The following is a 19,215-nucleotide window of genomic DNA, read 5'->3' as shown; positions in this document are numbered from 1 at the left end:
GGGTGACCTTATCGAAGTCTGTAAAATAATGAGGGGCATAGATAGGGTGAATGTTTAATCTTTTACCCAGTGTAGGAGAGTCTAAAACTATAGGGCATAGGTTTAAGGTGAGAGGGGAAAATTTTAAAAGGGACCCAAGGGGCAACTTTTTAAAACAGAGGGTAGTGGGTATATGGAATGAGCTGCCAGATAAGCTGCAAAAGACATTTGGGCAGGTACAAGGATAGAAAAGGTTGGAGGGATATGGTCCAAATGCAGGCAAATGGGCCTAGCTCAGATAGACATCATGGTCAGCATGGATGTATTGGGCTGAAGGGCCTGTTTCCATGCTGTGACTTTTTGATTAAAATTTCTTTTTGAATAAAATTTAATTGCTGTTCTTAAATGTATTAAGACAGTTACTTCAACTGCAATCTGTTAATATCAAAATGGATTTGATATTAATTGATCTTTAAGTTAGAATCTTTTATATGACTTACTGACTATCTATCTCAAGACTAGAAATATTATCATGCGGCAAGGGTGAAGCTACTACTTTCGTTGTCAAGTTTTATGATTTTTGTTGGAGATAAGTTCTTTGATTATAAGCTAATTTTAGCAATTTGTATCCCTTTTATGTTTTTATTTTGCTTATGGAATATTGTGATTTAACTTTTTTGTCCCCTTTGAATTCATACATTTCTTGCCTCTTTCATAATTTAAAACTTGGTGCTGTTTACTTGGATTGCTAATTTAAAGTTCGATGATGGCACACTGTTTCATTTAATTGTTAGTTTTTCTGTAGCAATGTTACTTTTTGGAAACAGTGAATGGAGATGTGTAGCTGATGATCTTGAGGAGTCTGATATCAAAATTTTTTTGGTAAATTAGTCAAGATTTCAGTTTTATTTGTAAATTATACTTTCAGAAATGTTCATTTTGCATGTTCAAGTTGACACAGTCCACTTCAAGTAGTATTAAGTGTTTTCAGAACTGTGGCCATTAGAAATATAATCTTTGTTGGAATCACCATTTGGTACAATAATTAACTTTTATTAAGTTCGTATGAATTTCAACTTTTTACAGCAGTGCTCGGATAAGAATGTCAATGGAAAGTAAGGCTGAAAGTGCCATGTCCAAGGTGGCTGATAGTTCAGACATATATGGCCCCTCCACTACTTTGAAATCTGGAGCAATCTTACCAGTTACAGGTCTGCCAACTGGGCCTGGGAAAGAGACAATGGAAAGTATTCTTATTGCTCTTGATACAGAGAGGTAAGGATCCAAAAAGGATGGGTTATGATGCAACAAAATTTAAATGCAATATGTTAAAAAATTGACTAAATTACTGACTTGAAACAACAAAAAATCTAGCAGTTCTGAAAATTCTGAAGTGATGTTGATATATTTTCTCTAGGGATACAATTTCTTTGACATTATGCGGACAGAGCTGTGTCATCATTGCTCTGAAAATGAATATTTACAGGTGCACAAAAATAACATTAGTGGTTATTACACTCAGTTCCCTACCCACATGATGAGCTGGGATGTCCCTTTAAAGCCTCAGATAGCAGTCCAGGAATTTACAACTTGGGAGTCATGGAGTTCCTTCAGTTGCACAGCTTACATTATGACATATTGTATCTTCCCCATATCTGTTTTTAAAAATGATTTTGGAATTGCTTTAAATTCTTGCAGAATATGAAATTATTTTGTTATGCCAATGACTAGATTCAATAACATTCAATGGGGTGAAGAAAAGCACCCCACTTAATTCCCAACCTGTTCACTACTACTAGCATTCACTCATAATTTTCTTAAAATCCAAATAGTATAGATCCGAGTCTTGACTGTATTTAATGACAGTGCCCACAGCACTGTCTCCAAAGATTTGCATTAGATGACTGAAACCAGTGAAAGTCAGTTCATGAAGTGGGAGGGGATAAAAAGTAAAGCGGTAATCCTGGAAAATTTAATCAAGGGTGCCGTACCTTTTGATCTTGGAGGGGCACTTTTCAAGTCGGAATAAAAGATCAATTGTTGTTTGACCAACAAAAGGCCAACTAGTGCATTGAGGCTTCTGAGAATGCATAGTGACATTATATAGTGTACGAACTTCATTTGGCCCACCTCGTAGTGGGCTGAATAACAAATAGCCAGAGTACAGGAAGGAGATAGAGAGCCTAGTGATATGGTGTCATGACATCAACCTTTCCCTCAATGTCAGCAAAACAAAAGAGCTGGTCATTGACTTAAGGAAGGGGGGGAGCGGTGCACATGCTTTTGTCTACATCAACAGTGCTGAGGTCAAGAGGGTTGAGAGCTTCAAGTTCTTAGGAGTGAACATCACCAGTAGCATGTCCTGCTCCAACCATGTAGACGCCACGGCTAAAAAAAACTCACCGGTGCCTACTTCCTCAGGAGGTTAAAGAAATTTGGTATGTCCCTGTCAACCCTCACCAATTTTTATTGATGCACCATAGAAAGTATCCTGTTCAGATGCATCACAGCTATTTATGGCAACTGCTCTGCCCGTGACTGCAAGAAACTGTAGAGAGTTGTGGACACAGCTCAGCGCATCACAGAAACCAGCCTCCCCTCCATGGACTCTGTCTATACTTCTCGCTGCCTCCGTAAAGCAGCCAGCATAATCAAAGACTCCACCCACCCCAGACATACTCTCTTCTCCCCTTTCCCATTGGGCAGAAGATGCTAAAGCCTGAAAACACGTACCACCAGGCTCAAGGACAGCTTCTGTCCCACTGTTATAAGACTATTGAACGGTTCCCTAGTACAATAAGATGGACTCTTGACTTCGCAATCTCCCTCATTATGACCTTGCACCTTATTGTCTACCTGCACTGTACTTTCTCCATAGCTGTTACACTTTGTTCTGCATTCTGTTATTATTTTACCTTGTGCTACCTCGATGCACTGTGTAATGCATTGATCTGAATGAATACTATGCAAAACAAGTTTTTCACTGTACCTCGGTACATGGGACAATAATAATTCCAATTCCATCTTGCTAATGAACCCCATGAGAATGTAGAAGCAGGTCTTAACTGATGGTCTCAAACCCCACCTCCTGTTTATGTCCTCTATCCCCCCATCTCTGTCTCTGCCTCAGTTGTCAGACTGAACCTCCCATCATCTGCCTCGCCTCTCCCCTACATTGAACAGTCTGAGCTACTCAATGCTTGATCCGTTCTCCTCCACAGCCACTCAGATGAAACTTTGCCAGCCCATGACCATTGTTCTCCTTCTGGCTCATTCTGAATAATTTTGTTTTGGTTTGGTCAAGCAAATTCTCCACATCAAACTCACAAATTGATTGAAATAACGGAAGATGAAAGAAGATTGCAGCGTCTGGAAATCTGAAACAAAACAAAAATTGATGGAAACACTTAGTTCAAGCAGCATCTGTGGAAAAAGAATTAACATTTCAGGTCAAAGACCTTCATCGTTTCTGGTGCATGTTTCCAGCATTTTCTGTTTGCCACAGAAAAGTTTTTTTTTGGATTCAGAGAAATGGTATTGATGAGCACACTGACCTCACTTTGGTAGTCTTCCTGTTGGGAACTTTCAGAAAAAGCTGAGAGGATTTTCCATTGCAAACTCCCACACATCAAAAAGGCCTTCTGTCTTGTCAGGTGCATCAAGTGGAGTGGTTAGAACAAGCCTTGCCCAGAAATTTGACTGACATCACAACACCACCTGGTGCTCCATTCTGAAGCCATACTGTCAAGCTTTTAAATTATTTTAAATGTTGAACATTTCTGAGACATTTTAAAAAAAAAAGTAAATCTTAAAAATCAAACCTAAAGCATTTACATAAGTTAATAAACATAAAAGAGAAAACAAAATATTTTTAAATACTTCCACTTTTGAATATAACATACTCTCCACCTAGCATCCATAGGGAGTTGGGGTGGGGCGGGGGTGGTACTGGTTGCACAGTTGCCGTAATTCTCCCTCTAAATCTGGGCCAGTAGTAAACATACATTTTTCTTTAACAATATATTCTTTCTTTAATCTGGACTGGACCACACTGCCTAAAAAGATGTGGAGGCAGGTACTCTCTTTACATTTAAGAAGCATCTGGACGAGCTCTTGAATTGCCATGGCATAGAAGGCTATGTATCAAATGCTGTTAAATGGGATCAGTATAGGTACCTGCTGATGAGCATGAACAGGGTGAGCCAGAGAGCCTGCTTCTGTGCTGCTTGCCTCTATGATTCTAAGATTCAAATCCTTTTGTTCGAACAGACCCAAGAAGTTGCGGTTTCATCCAAAGCAATTATATATCTCTGCAAAGCAGGGGGAGATGCAGAAAGTTCTTCTAATGCTGGGTAAGTTTCTTTGTGCATCTAAATATAGAATATATAGCAAAACACCTATAAAGTTGATGGAAGGACCTTGTATCTTTAGAGACATGCTGGAGGGGGGTATAACTAGCTGTTATTCCATCCAGTTGCATTCCAGAGCTGCTACAATCTGTCTTTGAGTTTAAAAGCTTCTAAAATAGAAAACTGAAATACAAATTTTGAAGAAGTTATGTAAGAAAGAATGATTCAGATCCAAGTTGATGTATACCCTTTTAAAATATCCTAGTTTGTTGGCAGTGCAGACTGTGAGAAAGATGCAGAGAGGCTGCAAGGGGACAGAAACAAGCTAGGTGAATTGGCAAAGGCATAGCAGATGGAATATAATGTGGAAATATGTGAAGTCATCCACTTTGGTATATATAAAAAAATCAGGAAGGCAGATTCTGTATTGGTTAAGTGGTGAGAGATTGAAAGGTATTGGTGTTCAGTGGGGCCTGTGTGTTCTGGTGAGGAAGGCAAAAAAAAGTTATTGTCAGAGGATCTGAGTACAAAAGCAGATTCTACTTGGCTGAGGTGTTTAGAACCAAGAGTCACTGTCTCAAAATAAAGAACTGGGCATTCAGGACTGAAATCAGAAGAAATTTCCGTACTCAGAGGATGTGGATATTTGGATTCACTAGCCCAAGAGGACTGAATGCTGACTTACTGAATACCTTCAAGCAAACAGCAGATTTTTTGGTATTAATGCAATCAAGGGATATTGTATTAGTGCAGGAAAGTAGTGCTGAGGTAAAAGATCAGCTATCGTCTTATTAAGTAGCAGAGCAGGCAGGAGGGACCAGTGGTGGCCTCTTGCTTCTGTTCTCTGTCCTTGTTTCATTTAGATGGAGAGATGAAATTACCAGATAATATTAGTAGATTTAATGAAAGGGCAAAGCTATACCAAATGGATTTCAACCAAAGTGTGAAGTCATCTGTTTTGAAGTAAATAGAATATGAGCAGTTTTTAAATAGTGTAATGTTAAATGCAGTGGAGACTCAAAGCGACTTGGGCCTCCGGTATATCAGGGTCATTTAAATGTTGTTTTAAAACAAGGGTTCAGAAGTCATGTACAGGTGTACGGAACCTTGGATCACATTGAAATTCATGGTATAATTCTGGTCACTGCATCTTAAGATGCTGATGTTGACATGGGAGAGAGTACCGTCTAGAACATTTCATGGAGTTCTTCAGAATGTGACTAATGACAACAATGATCAGGTTATGGACCACATAGTAACCCTCCACCTTCTAGACCAGTTTGAGAATACTGCTTCAGAGATGCACTCCCTCTTGAGCAATAGACTGATTAACTATCAGACTGCTTTATAATTGTTAACATAAGTCAAACATTTTAAAGAAGAAAATAAGTGGACTCCAGGGGTTAACTTATGAATAGACTTTGCACAAACCAAGGTTGTATTTCCTGATAATTAAAAACTTAAGGGATGATTTGATTGAATTTTTCAAGATTCAGTCAGATGTAGAGAGAAATTATTTGCACTGGTTGGTGAATCTTAGATCAGGGATATAGGCTAAAAGTTTGAGCCAGACCATTCTGGAATGAAGTTGGGAAATACTCTTCAGGTAAGCATGAAATATTGGAGCAGCTTCAAGTTCAGTTTCCTGCACAATTGTAATATCTTAGAATCCAAACATCTCATCTCAGATTTAGCAACTTACATTTACATCTGTTTGGTGGGGGTAATGCCAATGATCCTTGGTTTTTTGAAGCCAATACTTTGTGCCTCTTAATCATTGATCCTTCTGCAGTTAAGAAAACAGCCTCTCAGTTCCTGTGAAGTCCTGAAAGAATCTACATATTTAAAGGAGATTAAGTTTTATTTTTCCCAAACTTCACTGAGTATTGGCTCATATTTCTCAATCTCTCCTAGGTCAGTTCTCTTATCTTGGAATCAATCCAATGAGCCTTTGTTGCATCAACACTGAGTCAAGTGTATCCTTAGAGATAAAGACAAAAACTGCACAAAATATCCCTTGTGTGATCTTGATAAAACACATTGCACCGAGACTTGTTACTCTTGTATTCCATTTGTCTTCCTAATTTCTTGCAGTATTTGCTAATTAACTCATTGTGTATAGAGGTATTGTAATTCCTTTGCACACCAACATTTAATAATTTCTTGTAGCGACTCACTGTCCAAACAAGCGAACTGGCTCGGCAGTCGGGTCGCGCGTCGTCGGAGCGGCGAGGCCCAAGATGGCGCTGGGCCTTCGTCTTCCCTGAGAGACGGGGAGAACCCACACGCGGGAAAAGTTTGATGACGTAGCACATACGTCATTTCCGTTTTCATTGTGGTCGGGAATCGTCCCTCTTAAAAGACCTGCGCAAGGAGGGAGAATAAATCACTTTTGTTCTGCAGCTCATCGACTAGTGTCTTACTTTCACATCGCGGTAGCAGCTGCTACGTTGGTGACCCCGATGGTCCAAACGGATTTTGGACCCACACAATGGACGACAACGCAGCAGCCAGCGCAGTGGCACTCAAGCTGCCCACCTTTTGGACGCTTCGGCCCCGCGTCTGGTCCAACCAGGCCGAAGCACAATTCCAACTTCGGCAGATCACCTCCGACTCTACAAAGTACTACCACTTGGTCAGCTCTCTGGACCAGGAGACAGCTGCCCAGATCAGAGACTTCATCCAGTCTCCTCCCGAGGAAGGCAAGTACCCGGCTTTCAAAGACCTTCTCAATTCGGACCTTCGGCCTCTCCTGTCGTGAGTGCGCTGCCCGCCTGCTTCATCTCGACGGCCTGGGGGACAGATCCCCATTGGCCCTGATGAACGAGATGCTGGCCTTGGCTGAGGGACACAAGCCCTGCCTCATGTTCGAACAGGCCTTCCTCGAACAACTACCTGACGACATTCACCTGCTGTCGGCCAATGCCGATTTCAGCAACCCACGTGAGGTAGCCACCCGGGTAGATGTCCTGTGGAAGGCCAAACGTGAGAGCGGGTCGTCCGTCGGCTAAATCGCCAGACCGTGGGCCCAATGCCTACCTAAACCAGTCCTAGCAACCGAGCGACCACACCCCGGAAACACGGACAACAACACTGACGACCAGCTGTGTTTCTACCACCAGAGGTGGGGTGCGGAGGCCCGTTGATGCCGCCCACCCTGCAAGTTTCAGGGAAATGCCAGGGCCAGCCGCTGCTGATGGCTACGGCAGCTGGCCGCCAACACAGCCTCCTATTCATTTGGGACAAGCAGTCCGGGCGTCATTTCCTCGTTGATACCAGAGCAGAGGTCAGTATTTTGCCCCCGACCAGCCGCAACACTGGTAGCAGGCAACAGGATCCCGCACTCAAAGCCGCAAACGGCAAAACGATACAGACTTTCAGCACCCGTACAGTTCAATTACAATTTGGCAACAGCCGTCTTACCTGGAACTTTACACTTGCCGCCATCGCCCAGCCACTCCTGGGAGCCAATTTCCTTCAGGCCCACAGCCTGTTGACCTGCGGGGGAAGCGGCAAGTACACTCCAGAACTTTCCAAACCTACCCCCTGGGAGAAGCCAGCCTACCAGCCCCGCGCCTGGACTCAGTTTCCCTGTCTGGCAACGAGTTCACCAAACTCCTAGCTGAGTTCCCATCGGTTTTGGCACAGTTTATAAATTCGATGCCCAAACATGGGGTGCGGCATCACATCATTACCACAGGGCCAGCCCTTCGTGCCCGAGCACGACGACTACCTCCAGACAAGCTCTGCCTGGCAAAGGAAGAGCTCCGCCGCATGGAGGAGCTGGGGATCGTTTGCAGGTCAGACAGCCCCTGGACCTCCCCCCTGCACATGGTCCCCAAAGCCACCGGCGGGTGGAGGCCCTGCGGCGACTACCGCAGGCTGAATGACGCCACCACCCTGGACTGCTACCCTGTCCCTCACATCCAGCACTTCGCGGCGAACCTACACAGGGCCCGCATCTTCTCCAAGGTGGACCTTGTCCGGGTATACCACCAAATCCTGGTCCACCCTGACAACGTCCCCAAAACTGCGCTTATCACTCCATTCAGCCTCTTCAAATTCCTTCAAATGCCGTTCGGCCTTAAGAATGCTGCGCAGACTTTCCAGCGGCTGATGGACGCGGTAGGCCGTGACCTGGACTTCGTGTTCATTTACTTAGATGACGTACTAATCGCCAGCCGTGACCGCCAAGAACACCTTTCCCACCTCCGCCAACTGTACTCCTGTCTCCGTGATGTTGGCCTATCAACCCGGCCAAGTGCCAATTCGGACTCGACTCTATCGATTTCCTCGGCCATAGAATCACCAGCGAAGGAGCAACACCCCTACCTGCCAAGGTAGACTCTATCCGCCATTTTGCCCGTCCCAACACGGTCAAAGGCCTACAGGAATTCCTGGGGATGGTCAACTTTTACCATCAGTTCATCCCTGCAGCAGCCCGTATCATGTGCCTTTTGTTCTCGCTGATGTCTGGCAAGGGTAAGGACATCGCCTGGGACGACGAGGCTGCGGCTGCCTTTGTTAAGGCCAAGGACGCCCTGGCAGATGCCACGATGCTGGTACACCCTAGGACAGATGTCCCAACCGCCCTCACGGTGGACGCATCCAACAGCGTGGTTGGTGGGGTACTGGAACAACTAGTCGAAGGCCATTGGCAACCCTTGGCATTTTTCAGCAGGCACCTTACGCCACCCGAACTGAAATACAGCGCTTTTGATTGGGAACTTCTAGGGCTGTACCTGGCGGTCCGGCATTTCCGGTACTTTTTAGAAGGCAGGCCTTTCACTGCTTTCACTGACCATAAGCCTTTGTCCTTCGCCTTCTCCAAAGTCTCCAATCCCTGGTCAGCTCGTCAGCAGCGACATTTGTCCTACATTTCCGAATTCACAATGGATATCCAACATGTCTCCGGAAAGGACAATGTTGTTGCTGACGTGCTTTCCAGACAGACCATCCACAGCCTGTCCCTGGGCGTCGACTACATGGCCTTGGCTGACGCACAGCAAGCCGACGACGAGCTGCCCAGCTATAGAACCACAGTCTGGGGCCTGCAGCTCCAAGATTTTTTAGTTGGTCCAGGTAACCAGACCCTCCTTTGCGACATCGCAACAGGTCAGCCCCACCCTATAGTTCCTGCAGCCTGGCGGAAACACATTTTCGACTCGGTACACGGGTTGGCGCACCCGTCCATCAGATCGACTGTCCAACTGGTCGCCAGCAAGTTTGTCTGGCATGGCCTGCACAAACAGGTCAGTGAGTGGGCCAGGACTTGTCTGCACTGCCAGACATCAAAAATCCAACGCCACACCAGGATCCCACCACAGCAGTTGGAGCCTACCCGTAGAAGGTTCGACCACATCCACATCGACCTCGTTGGTCCTCTGCCAGTTTTAAGAGGAGCCCGGTATCTCCTTACCATCGTGGACCGGTTCACGAGGTGGCCAGAGGCAACCCCTCTATCCGACATCACGACTGATTCCTGCGCCCAGGCGCTGCTCACAACTTGGATCTCACGTTTTGGTGTTCTGGCCCACATCACTTCAGACAGGGGCACCCAGTTTACCTCCAGCCTCTGGTCTGCATTAGTGAACATGCTAGGGACGCAGCTGCACACCACCATGGCCTACCACGCTCAATCAAACGCTCACCGCCATCTGAAATCAGCCCTGATGGCCCGCCTGAAAGGTCCTAACTGGGTCGACGAACTGCCTTGGGTCCTGCTCGGCATACACACTGCCCCCAAGGAAGATCTCCACGCTTCGTCAGCTGAACTCGTGTACGGTGCGCCCCTGGTCGTCCCAGGGGATTTCATACCTGCCCTCCGGGGCCAAGAGGAACAACCCACGGCAGTCCTGGAAAGACTGCGCGAGAGCCTCGGCAGCTTGGCACCGATTCCCACTTTGCGGCACGATCAAGCCCCATCCTGTGAGCCCAAGGAACTACGAGACTGTAAGTTCGTTTTCGTTCACAGGGGCACACCCCGGGCACCGTTGCAACGACCATACGAGGGGCCGTTCTGGGTCATCAGGAATAATGGGTCCACCTTTATTTTGGACATCGGGGGCAAGGAAGAGGTGTTCAGGACGGACCGCCTCAAACCGGCCCATTTAGATCTACAACAACCGGTTGAGGTCCCAACACTGTGACGCAGAGGCCGACCTCCTAAGCAACGGCTAGCACAGCCTGCGAACCCTGGGGACCGTATCACTGGTTCTGGGCGTGGGTTTGTGTAACGACTCACCATCCGAGCAAGCGAACCGGCTCGGCGGTCGGGTCGCGAGTCGTCGGAGCGGCGAGGCCCAAGATGGCGCTGGGCCTTCGTATTCCCCAAGCGATGGGGAGAACCCGCGCGCGGGAAAAGTTTGATGACGTAGCGCATACGTCATTTCCGTTTTCGGTGGGCGGGAACCGTCCCTCTTAAAAGGCCCGCGCAAGGAGGGAAAATAAATCAGTTTTGTTCTGCAGCTCATCAACTAGTGTCTTACTTTCACATCGTGGTAGCAGCCGCTACATTCTCACATTTAAAAAAAATGTTTTCTTGTTCATTCTACAAAATAATCTCACATTTGCCCACATTATACTCCATGTTGCACCATCTTGCTTGTTCCCTTCAATCACTTGTGTAATTGTCAATGTAGAAATTACTTAATATTTTTACAGATGAATGCAAAATTTACATTTCAAATTAAATTATTTACAGCATTAGTGAAGATCAAGTACTCAAACTGTTACCCAGTTGCCTCTCTTGATTTGTGTATGGAATGTAGCTCAAGAAAATAAGATTGTGCATAGAGATTTATTTTGTCCAGGTAATCTTTGAGGCCCTGTTTGGAGCAGTTGAATCTTGCACACACTATTTTAAAAAGAGGATTTTACAATATTGCCATGGGTTACGGAAGACCATCGAGGATGATTTTGGACCTGAGGGCATAATTTTAGAAATTGGGGGACTGCTAAATTAAAAGCAGAAACCTTAGAGAAAACAATTTGTGAAGAATAGTGATTTTATGATTACTGAATCACACGGTTTGTAGATACAACCAAACTATCTGACAGTCTTTAGAAAAGAGCTGAATCCTTACTTCATTATGACTGAGATTCAAGATGTTTAGGATAAATGTTGCTTCAGGGATCTGGTGGAACTTATTTTCAGTGCTTTTGGAAACAAGGAAATGTTTTTTTGTGAAAACTAACATCAGGAATTTCAATCTTTGATCAAAAATGGGTATTTTAAACATTTGCTTAGGAGACTGAGTAAAGCAACAGTTTGCACTTGACCATAACCAGATTTTCAAAGGCACTTTATAGAAGTATTAGAGCTGAAAGTCCTTTTACTACTATTTTCATTGTCTTTTAACTTATTGGAAGAAAATGATTGTGCAATGTATTGTTATTTGATTTACTGGCATGAAAATGGATCCAAATTAAACTGTAAAACTTAAGGAATTTGCTCAAAGCTAACTGTTTTTCAATCCTCTTTTCCCCAGTTGATGGGATCGATCCCAACTTTAGAGCTGAGCACCAGAATAAGCGGACACCTCTCCATGCAGCTGCTGAGATAGGCCATGTGGAAATCTGTCATATGCTTGTACAGGTTAAAATGTTTTTATGTTGTTGGCTTTTAAACCTTTTAAAAGAACACGAAACTGTATCTACTCTTAAAATTCTACGATGTGAAAGAGGGTTTGTGACACAATAAGAAGTCGTGATATTCAGCGTTTTGAATAAGCCTCCCTTCAAATCTCAGAATGTGAAATTGACTGGCAATGATGGCATTTGTTACTTTCAATGGATGGATCCTCATTCTGAGTCCCTGCAGGCAGAAATGTCGAAATTTAACTTTTATCTTTTCATGCTTTAAAAAATATTGTTAGAAAATTTTATTGTCATTGGTGAATTTACATGGCTGTCATTTTGATTAAGAGGAAGCGGATTGTTATTTTCACCAGGACAATCATATCATATTGCTGAGAAATTAATTCATCAGTGTTTTGATTTTATTTGTGTATTATAAAGACAGTTGACCTCTTTTGCAGGCTGGTGCTAACCTAGATACTTGTGATGATGATCAGAGAACACCACTGATGGAAGCAGCAGAGAACAACCAGCTTGAAACAGTAAAATACCTCTTGAAGGCTGGTGCACTGGGAGATCACAAGGTTAGAATTCAAGCAACAAGTCAAATGCTTGCAACATTAATTTCCACGTAGATTATCTTCTGTGTTTCTTTCCTCAAGGTGGTTCCCCTCATTGTTCTTTCACCCCTGTACTGTAAGATAAAGTGTTAAAAGATGGGATGGAAGTCTCTTTCGTGGATGTAAAGGTCCAAAATGAAATAAGTTTGGAGAGACTTTCCTCCAGTTTTTGAGTGTTGTGAGCCAATGTGCCATCCATCACTTTTTTGTTATCTCAATCTGAACAGCCTGGAGATGTTGATTGATGTTTGTAAGTATATTTATGGTACAATAAGAGGTACCCTTCTGAGTCTGGAGTTGAAACAGGATATTAAGGGGAAATTTATTCTCTATTGATGATTGAAATTGGCACAGGGTGCCAAACAGCATTTAGCTTAGTACTGTCGAATGTCACTTGACCTTTTATGAAAAAACTCTATTTGTAAACTGAGTCTATTGCGTTCTCTGATATAGTATCCTAATAACTAAATCTGCTGACTTGTTTAATCCTCTCTGTGTGCCCACTCTTATTAATTCCATTCTCTGTACGTTTTTTCATGGATTAATTGCAATTTTTTTTTACATAATTATCATTAAGTAATTACATCATTAATCATTCTTCACTTTGGAATTGCATCACAAATAGTGCAGCTAATTCATGTTTAATTATGTCTGCAAAAGAAAGAAAAAATAGCAAACGTACAATTGTTCTGTTCCCAAGCATCACATGCTGTACAAATGGGAATAATTTCAAAATCTGAGCTTCATTATTGTGACATGATGAGTTTGCTGCCATGTCAGCACTCCAGGGTATCCATTGCAGTGTAACGAATCACACTACATTACTTTGGAATCTAATTGGCTTTTTAGCAAATTATAGACTGAGAATATATATGTAAAGTTGATTACTAGTGAACCTACAGGAGACATCTCAAAGCCACGATACAAACAAAAATGAATCTGTATTCTGTGACAACGTGGGACTATGCTTTGTTATAACACATAATGCCGTTACCTCTTGGGTATCTTAGGTTATCATCTTGCATGTATCAGGTAATGTTTGGCAAAGTTTATTAATATCTTAAGCTTCAGAATGACTCTGGTTTATGTAATTCTTTTCTGCACAGTTGGAGAAAGCAAAAGAGAAATTTATTCCAGTAATTGTTTTGTTTAAAAAAAAGAAAACAAAATGTGATTCTTCTATGATGTAACTAATGACCATGTTTGCTTGGAACACCAGAAATGCCACTAGAAACCACTAGAAGTTAGAAAACCACAGGAAATGAGAGGAGGGATGGAAAACTCCAAACAGTATTTCAAGGGTGAAAAAAATAGCTGAGAGTGGTTTGACTTGCCTTTATAAATACTAAACTTCATTAGGTGTCAAGTGACATTGCAGAATGGAACCCTTTTCATTTTGGATAACTAGTTTTGCCATTAGACAGCCTTGACACAGATGTACAAACAAATTTGTCAAGACTAAGCCTTGGTTTCAAAGAGAAGAATTCTAACATCATGGACTTGTTTGTCTGAGATTACAAAACTTCTGTGCATTCGGCTCAAGTACATTGGCAACAAGCTTAGACTATCAAAAATGTAATTTGTTCTAACTCTTAGAATAAATTGGAAGATAAATTGATCCTGTTAATTTGGTTTATATTTAAGCACAATTTCTCTTAATAAGGGGCACCTATCCACTGCTGCACTTTATTCTTTGACTTTGGAGATCATTTAACGTTTTCAGTATTGAGCTACAATAGTGTATTAAAAGACTAGGTTCTTGATTGATGGTCTTTGTCAGTTGAAGAAAGTTTCAGAATAAAAGTTATGTTGTTAGAAACTGAATATATTAAAATTCTTCGTTGGCATGTTGATAATGTCTCATTTGTATTTAATCTTCAACTTCCTGGGAATATTTCCTTCACAGCAAAATGTCCAAACAAAAAAAAACCTTCTTGGCTTGCCAGCTACACAGAATTTAAAGACCACAGCTGGTGCTAATTTTCTGTTCATGGTTTCATATTGGAAACAATTTCTGAAATATGAACATTCTCAGTTGGTTTAAATTTTATTAATACCTGACTCTGCTTCTATCGATTTATTCTAAAATCATAGTGAATTATTTTTAAAGATGTCTAAGCTTGTTGCCAAAGGACTTGATTGCAAAGCTCAAAACCACCTTAGTTTTGAAGTCTCAGATAACCACGTCAGACTTCTGTGAATCTCTGCAATTCAAAGTTTCAGTCTAGAGATAACTTGTTCGGCTCATTCCTGAACATTTATTAGGTCAAAATTTGGGCATTGGAACTCCATTTATCTACCGACAAAGTTTTCTGCACTTTTATACTTTTTAACATCAGTTACATTCCTTTTGTTTTAGGATGTTGAAGGTTCAACTTGCCTTCATCTGGCAGCTAAGAAGGGACATTATGATGTGGTTGTACATCTTCTGTCCACAGGATTAATAGACGTAAACTGTCAGGTGAGTCAGATATCTGTATAAGTGTTCCATAAAGCTCGTGTCACATCTTAACTGCCCACCCCTGAGCTTTACCAAGGTTGTCAGAGCTAATTGGGTGCATTCTGGAGGTTTCATCACACATCCAGCCACTTCAAGTATGATGCCTTATACTCCCATCATTGGTCTGAGCTGCGGGTGCAATACTTTTCTGTGCCATTTGGAAAGGGAACAGGATCTGTTACCCAATCTGACTTATCTCAACTGTAATTAAGGCAGTTTTTCCTGCATCTTGAATGCTTAAAAAATTCAAAGATGTGGGGAAAAAACATCAAGAATTTGCTTTAACGTCTCTGATTTTGTGGATCTTTGGTAATTAATGAACTTGCCCATTTACTTCTAGTATCCTGGGTGAAGCAGATAAAAAGGCTAGGACTAAATTCTTGTTCTCGATCCAGAGACCCCATCAAGAAATTACTGTCAATTAGTGAGAGAATAAAAGGTGTAAAAGTTCAGGAAACATTGATTTTTTGCCCCCTAAAAACTGGGGACTAATGTTTAATCTCGTACCATGTTACGTAATGGGAAATATAATGTAAATGTATAACAGTGATGCTGGAAATCTGGAGTAAAAACAGGAAATACTGGATATGCTCAGTCAGACATGGAGTTCATTCCTCATTTCTTTTCCCGTGTTCTTGTTTCTTTAGTGAATTTACTTGTGCCATTTTTATTTGTTGAACAGGATGATGGTGGTTGGACATCCATGATTTGGGCCACAGAGTATAAGCACATAGATATTGTAAAGCTGCTGCTGTCAAAAGGAGCTGATATCAACATTAGGGACAATGTAAGTTACTTAATCTCCTAGGCATAAACAAATTTAACGGTATGAATCTGGAAAAATACTGCTTTAACATTTAGAAACTTCTAATGAACTATAAAGAGTTTCTAATGTGCTTCTTTCTAGCTATGTTGTGTCCTAATTTTCTGTTTAGAAGTTGCACAAGAGAGGAAAAACGAAAAGAAATTATATTGGTATTCTGATCAAACATCTTGGTCTCTGCTCATAGTGATGACTTATCAGTTTATAGGAGAAAAACACGATGATGCTGGACGAACTCAGCAGGCCAGGCAGCATACGTGGAGAAAAGCAGGTAGTCAATGTTTTGGGTCAGGACCCTTCTTCAGGACTGAAGATAGGAAAAGGGGAAGCCTAATATATAGGAGGGAAAAGCAGAGCAGTGATAGGTGGACAAAAGATGGGAGGTGGGGTGGGCACAGGGTGGTGATAGGTAGATGCAGGTAAGAGATAGTGATAGGCAGGTGCAGGGGAGGAGGGGAGAGCAGATCCACTGGGGGATGGGTCAAAGGTAAGGAGGTAAAAAGGGGGGTAGAAGAAAAAAAGATGGGCTAGGAAAGGGAAGAAAAAAAGAGGCATGGTTGGGAGGGGCGTGTGAGGATTACTTAAAGTGCAAGTCTCTGCAACTTCCTAGTTCACTCCTCCCACCCCGGGAACTTTCCACTGCCCCCACCATAGGTGCAACACCTGCCCCTACACCGCCTCCATGACCTCCATTCAGGGACTCAAACAGTCCTTCCAGATGAGACAGACATTCACCTGCACCTCCCTTAATAGCATCTACTACATTCGGTGCTCCAAGTGTAGCCTCCTCTACACTGGTGAGACTAAACACAGACTAGGTGACCATTTCACAGAACATCTGCGCTCTGTCTGTAACCGTGACCTGCATCTCCCCGTTGCTAGTCATTTCAATTCCCACCCCCCCCACCCCACACTATCACCGATATGTCAGTCCTCATCCTCCTCCACTGTCAGGAGAATTACAAGTGCAAACTGGAGGAACAGCACCTCATTTTCCGTCTTTGAATCTTGCAGCCTAACGGCATTAACATTGAATTTTCCCACTTTAAGTAACACACACACACACACACACACACACACACACACACACACACACACACACACACACACACACACACACACACACACACACACACACACACACACACACACACACACACACACACACACACACACACACACACACACCACACACACACACCCCAAACATGCTTCTCCTTTTCTTCCCTTTCCTAGCCTATCTGTCTTTCTTCTGTCCCCCTTTTTTCCTCCTTACCTTTGACCCATTCCCCCCACCCCTTGGTGGATCTCTTCTCCCCTCCTCCCCCGCACCTGCCTATCACTATCTCTTACCTGCATCTACCTATCACCACCTTGTGCCCACCCCGCCTCCCCTCTTCTGTCCACCTATCACTGCTCTGCTTTTCCCTCCTATATATCGGGCTTCCCCTTTTCCTATCTTCAGTCCTGAAGAAGGGCCCTGACCCGAAACGTCGACCGCCTGCTTTTCTCCACAGATGCTGCCTGGCCTGCTGAGTTCCTCCAGCATCATTGTGTTTTTCATCTAGATTCCAGCATCTGCAGTCCTTGTTTCTCTATCAATTTGTAAGATTTGGTTACAATTTGGCATAGGTTGATGAAATGTAGCCTGCCTTTTTTCCCCCACAGTTGTAATGAATCCATTAGAATTGAGTTTAATCTCTATCAACACAAAAATTGCAGATGCTGATGTTTACTACATTTTGTTGCTAAATTGGCATTTTATTTTGAATAAAACACAGAAGGCTGGAGAATATTTTTCTTGGTGCCTTAACTGTAGTTCTTGAGACATATTGGACAAGTGAGGGAAGATTTATTGTATATTTGGTTCATCTTGTCAGTTCTGAACTCTGCTGCTGACAATTGTATTGTTTTAGTAGGATCATTTTCCTTGTTGCTGGATGTCAATGTAAAGCAGTTTGCACTTAAATTATTTATCCAGGTAGGAATAGCAAGTGAGAATTGTCACTTGACCATTTCTCAACATTGGCATTTATGTGTGGAGAGTGAAACAAATTGCAAAGGCTCTTAAAAATCGAGAGCTGCACATATTAAGGCTGAAATACATTATGATAGGTTGTTTTGTCCCAAATATTGGAATGTTATAATACTCAAGCTTGTAAAGACTTTTTTAATCTGCATTAAATTCAAATACTAAAAGTAGGAAACATTCCTCTCATATTTGCATCCTTTCACGTCTGGCATATTCTTTCAGCTGTAAAGTAACCTCATCATTTAGTTTTTTTTCCTGTATTTTTTCATGCTGAGTTTTACTATAAGTGCAGCATGCTACAGTCAGTTCTAAAATAGCAAACCTTGCGTGTCTTGCTCACTGAAAAATCTGTCACGTAAAACTGTTTCATAAAGGTAACTTCATTTCTAGATTTATTTAACTTCAGAGATGGTTTTCATCACTTTTAATGAAACTAGTACCTGATTGACCTTTCACTCATGCCCATGTTATTATGAACATTAACATTGACATTACTTAATTATATTTTTATATGGTATTTGTAGGAACACTAAGGGTTTTTGCCAAATGTTGCAAAATAATTAAATCTATAGAGTTCTATTAAAAATTCTTTGAAGTTGGAAAAGAATTTAAGCTTTAAGTGTTCTCTTCCTATTTTCATTGCACAGGAAGAGAATATTTGTTTGCACTGGGCAGCTTTCTCAGGGTGTGTGGATATTGCTGAGATATTCTTGAATGCAAGGTGTGATCTAACTGCAGTGAATATGCATGGTGACTCCCCTCTACATATCGCATCAAGGGAAAATCATTATGAATGTGTTGTGTAAGTATTGTAATAAATACTTGTGTCACTGGCAGTTATGTAATAAATATTTGTGAAGTCTGAACGTGATAGTATTGACATAAATTATTAGACCAAGTTTCTGTATGATTGGAAAGCTAGGTTATTTTGTTTTCTGCACATAACAGGGCCTGTGGCACATTTCCTTCCAGCCCCCTTCAGTATGTGCCTAGCTGACCACACTCGCCACACCCATAATGTACATAAGTGCAGCATTTTGGATGGGGGGGATTGGTTGGCAGTGAGTTTTATGATAGACAAAAGTCAATTTCTTCACATTCTTTGAGTGTTTTTGATCATCAGTCTGGTAGTCCCTGCAATAATATTGTGCACCACTACTTTAATTGCAGTCAGATGAGTTGCAGAGGTTTGGCTACTAAAATGTGAACACAGTGTATAGATTTGTTTTTTTTTAAATAAAACTGATCTTCGTACACAAGCTGCTCTTATTTCATTACTTTCATTTAGTCTTATCCAAATATGTTTAATTTTTTTTCGCATTATTTTGGATTTG

At 42.3% G+C, this 19,215-nt stretch overlaps 1 protein-coding gene across 7 annotated transcripts in view; it reads left to right on the top strand.

Annotated features, from left to right (window-relative positions):
- Nucleotides 1-19,215, top strand: part of LOC127582227 (histone-lysine N-methyltransferase EHMT1-like) — a 193,079-nt gene that overhangs the window by 116,302 nt on the left and 57,562 nt on the right. For 6 of the 7 annotated variants that reach the window (XM_052037349.1, XM_052037351.1, XM_052037353.1 and 3 more), the window contains 7 exons: nucleotides 1,066-1,254; nucleotides 4,249-4,331; nucleotides 11,819-11,925; nucleotides 12,368-12,490; nucleotides 14,886-14,987; nucleotides 15,709-15,813; nucleotides 18,529-18,683. In XM_052037349.1, the coding sequence (XP_051893309.1) occupies nucleotides 1,066-1,254; nucleotides 4,249-4,331; nucleotides 11,819-11,925; nucleotides 12,368-12,490; nucleotides 14,886-14,987; nucleotides 15,709-15,813; nucleotides 18,529-18,683 (864 nt within the window). The remainder of the gene's footprint in view (nucleotides 1-1,065; nucleotides 1,255-4,248; nucleotides 4,332-11,818; nucleotides 11,926-12,367; nucleotides 12,491-14,885; nucleotides 14,988-15,708; nucleotides 15,814-18,528; nucleotides 18,684-19,215) is intronic. The other variant, XM_052037350.1, reaches the window with a different exon arrangement.

Source organism: Pristis pectinata, chromosome 23, assembly GCF_009764475.1.
Source record: "Pristis pectinata isolate sPriPec2 chromosome 23, sPriPec2.1.pri, whole genome shotgun sequence".
Lineage (NCBI taxonomy): Eukaryota > Metazoa > Chordata > Chondrichthyes > Rhinopristiformes > Pristidae > Pristis > Pristis pectinata.
The sequence above is the reverse complement of the archived record's forward strand: the minus strand, read 5'-3'. Positions and strand labels throughout refer to the sequence as shown.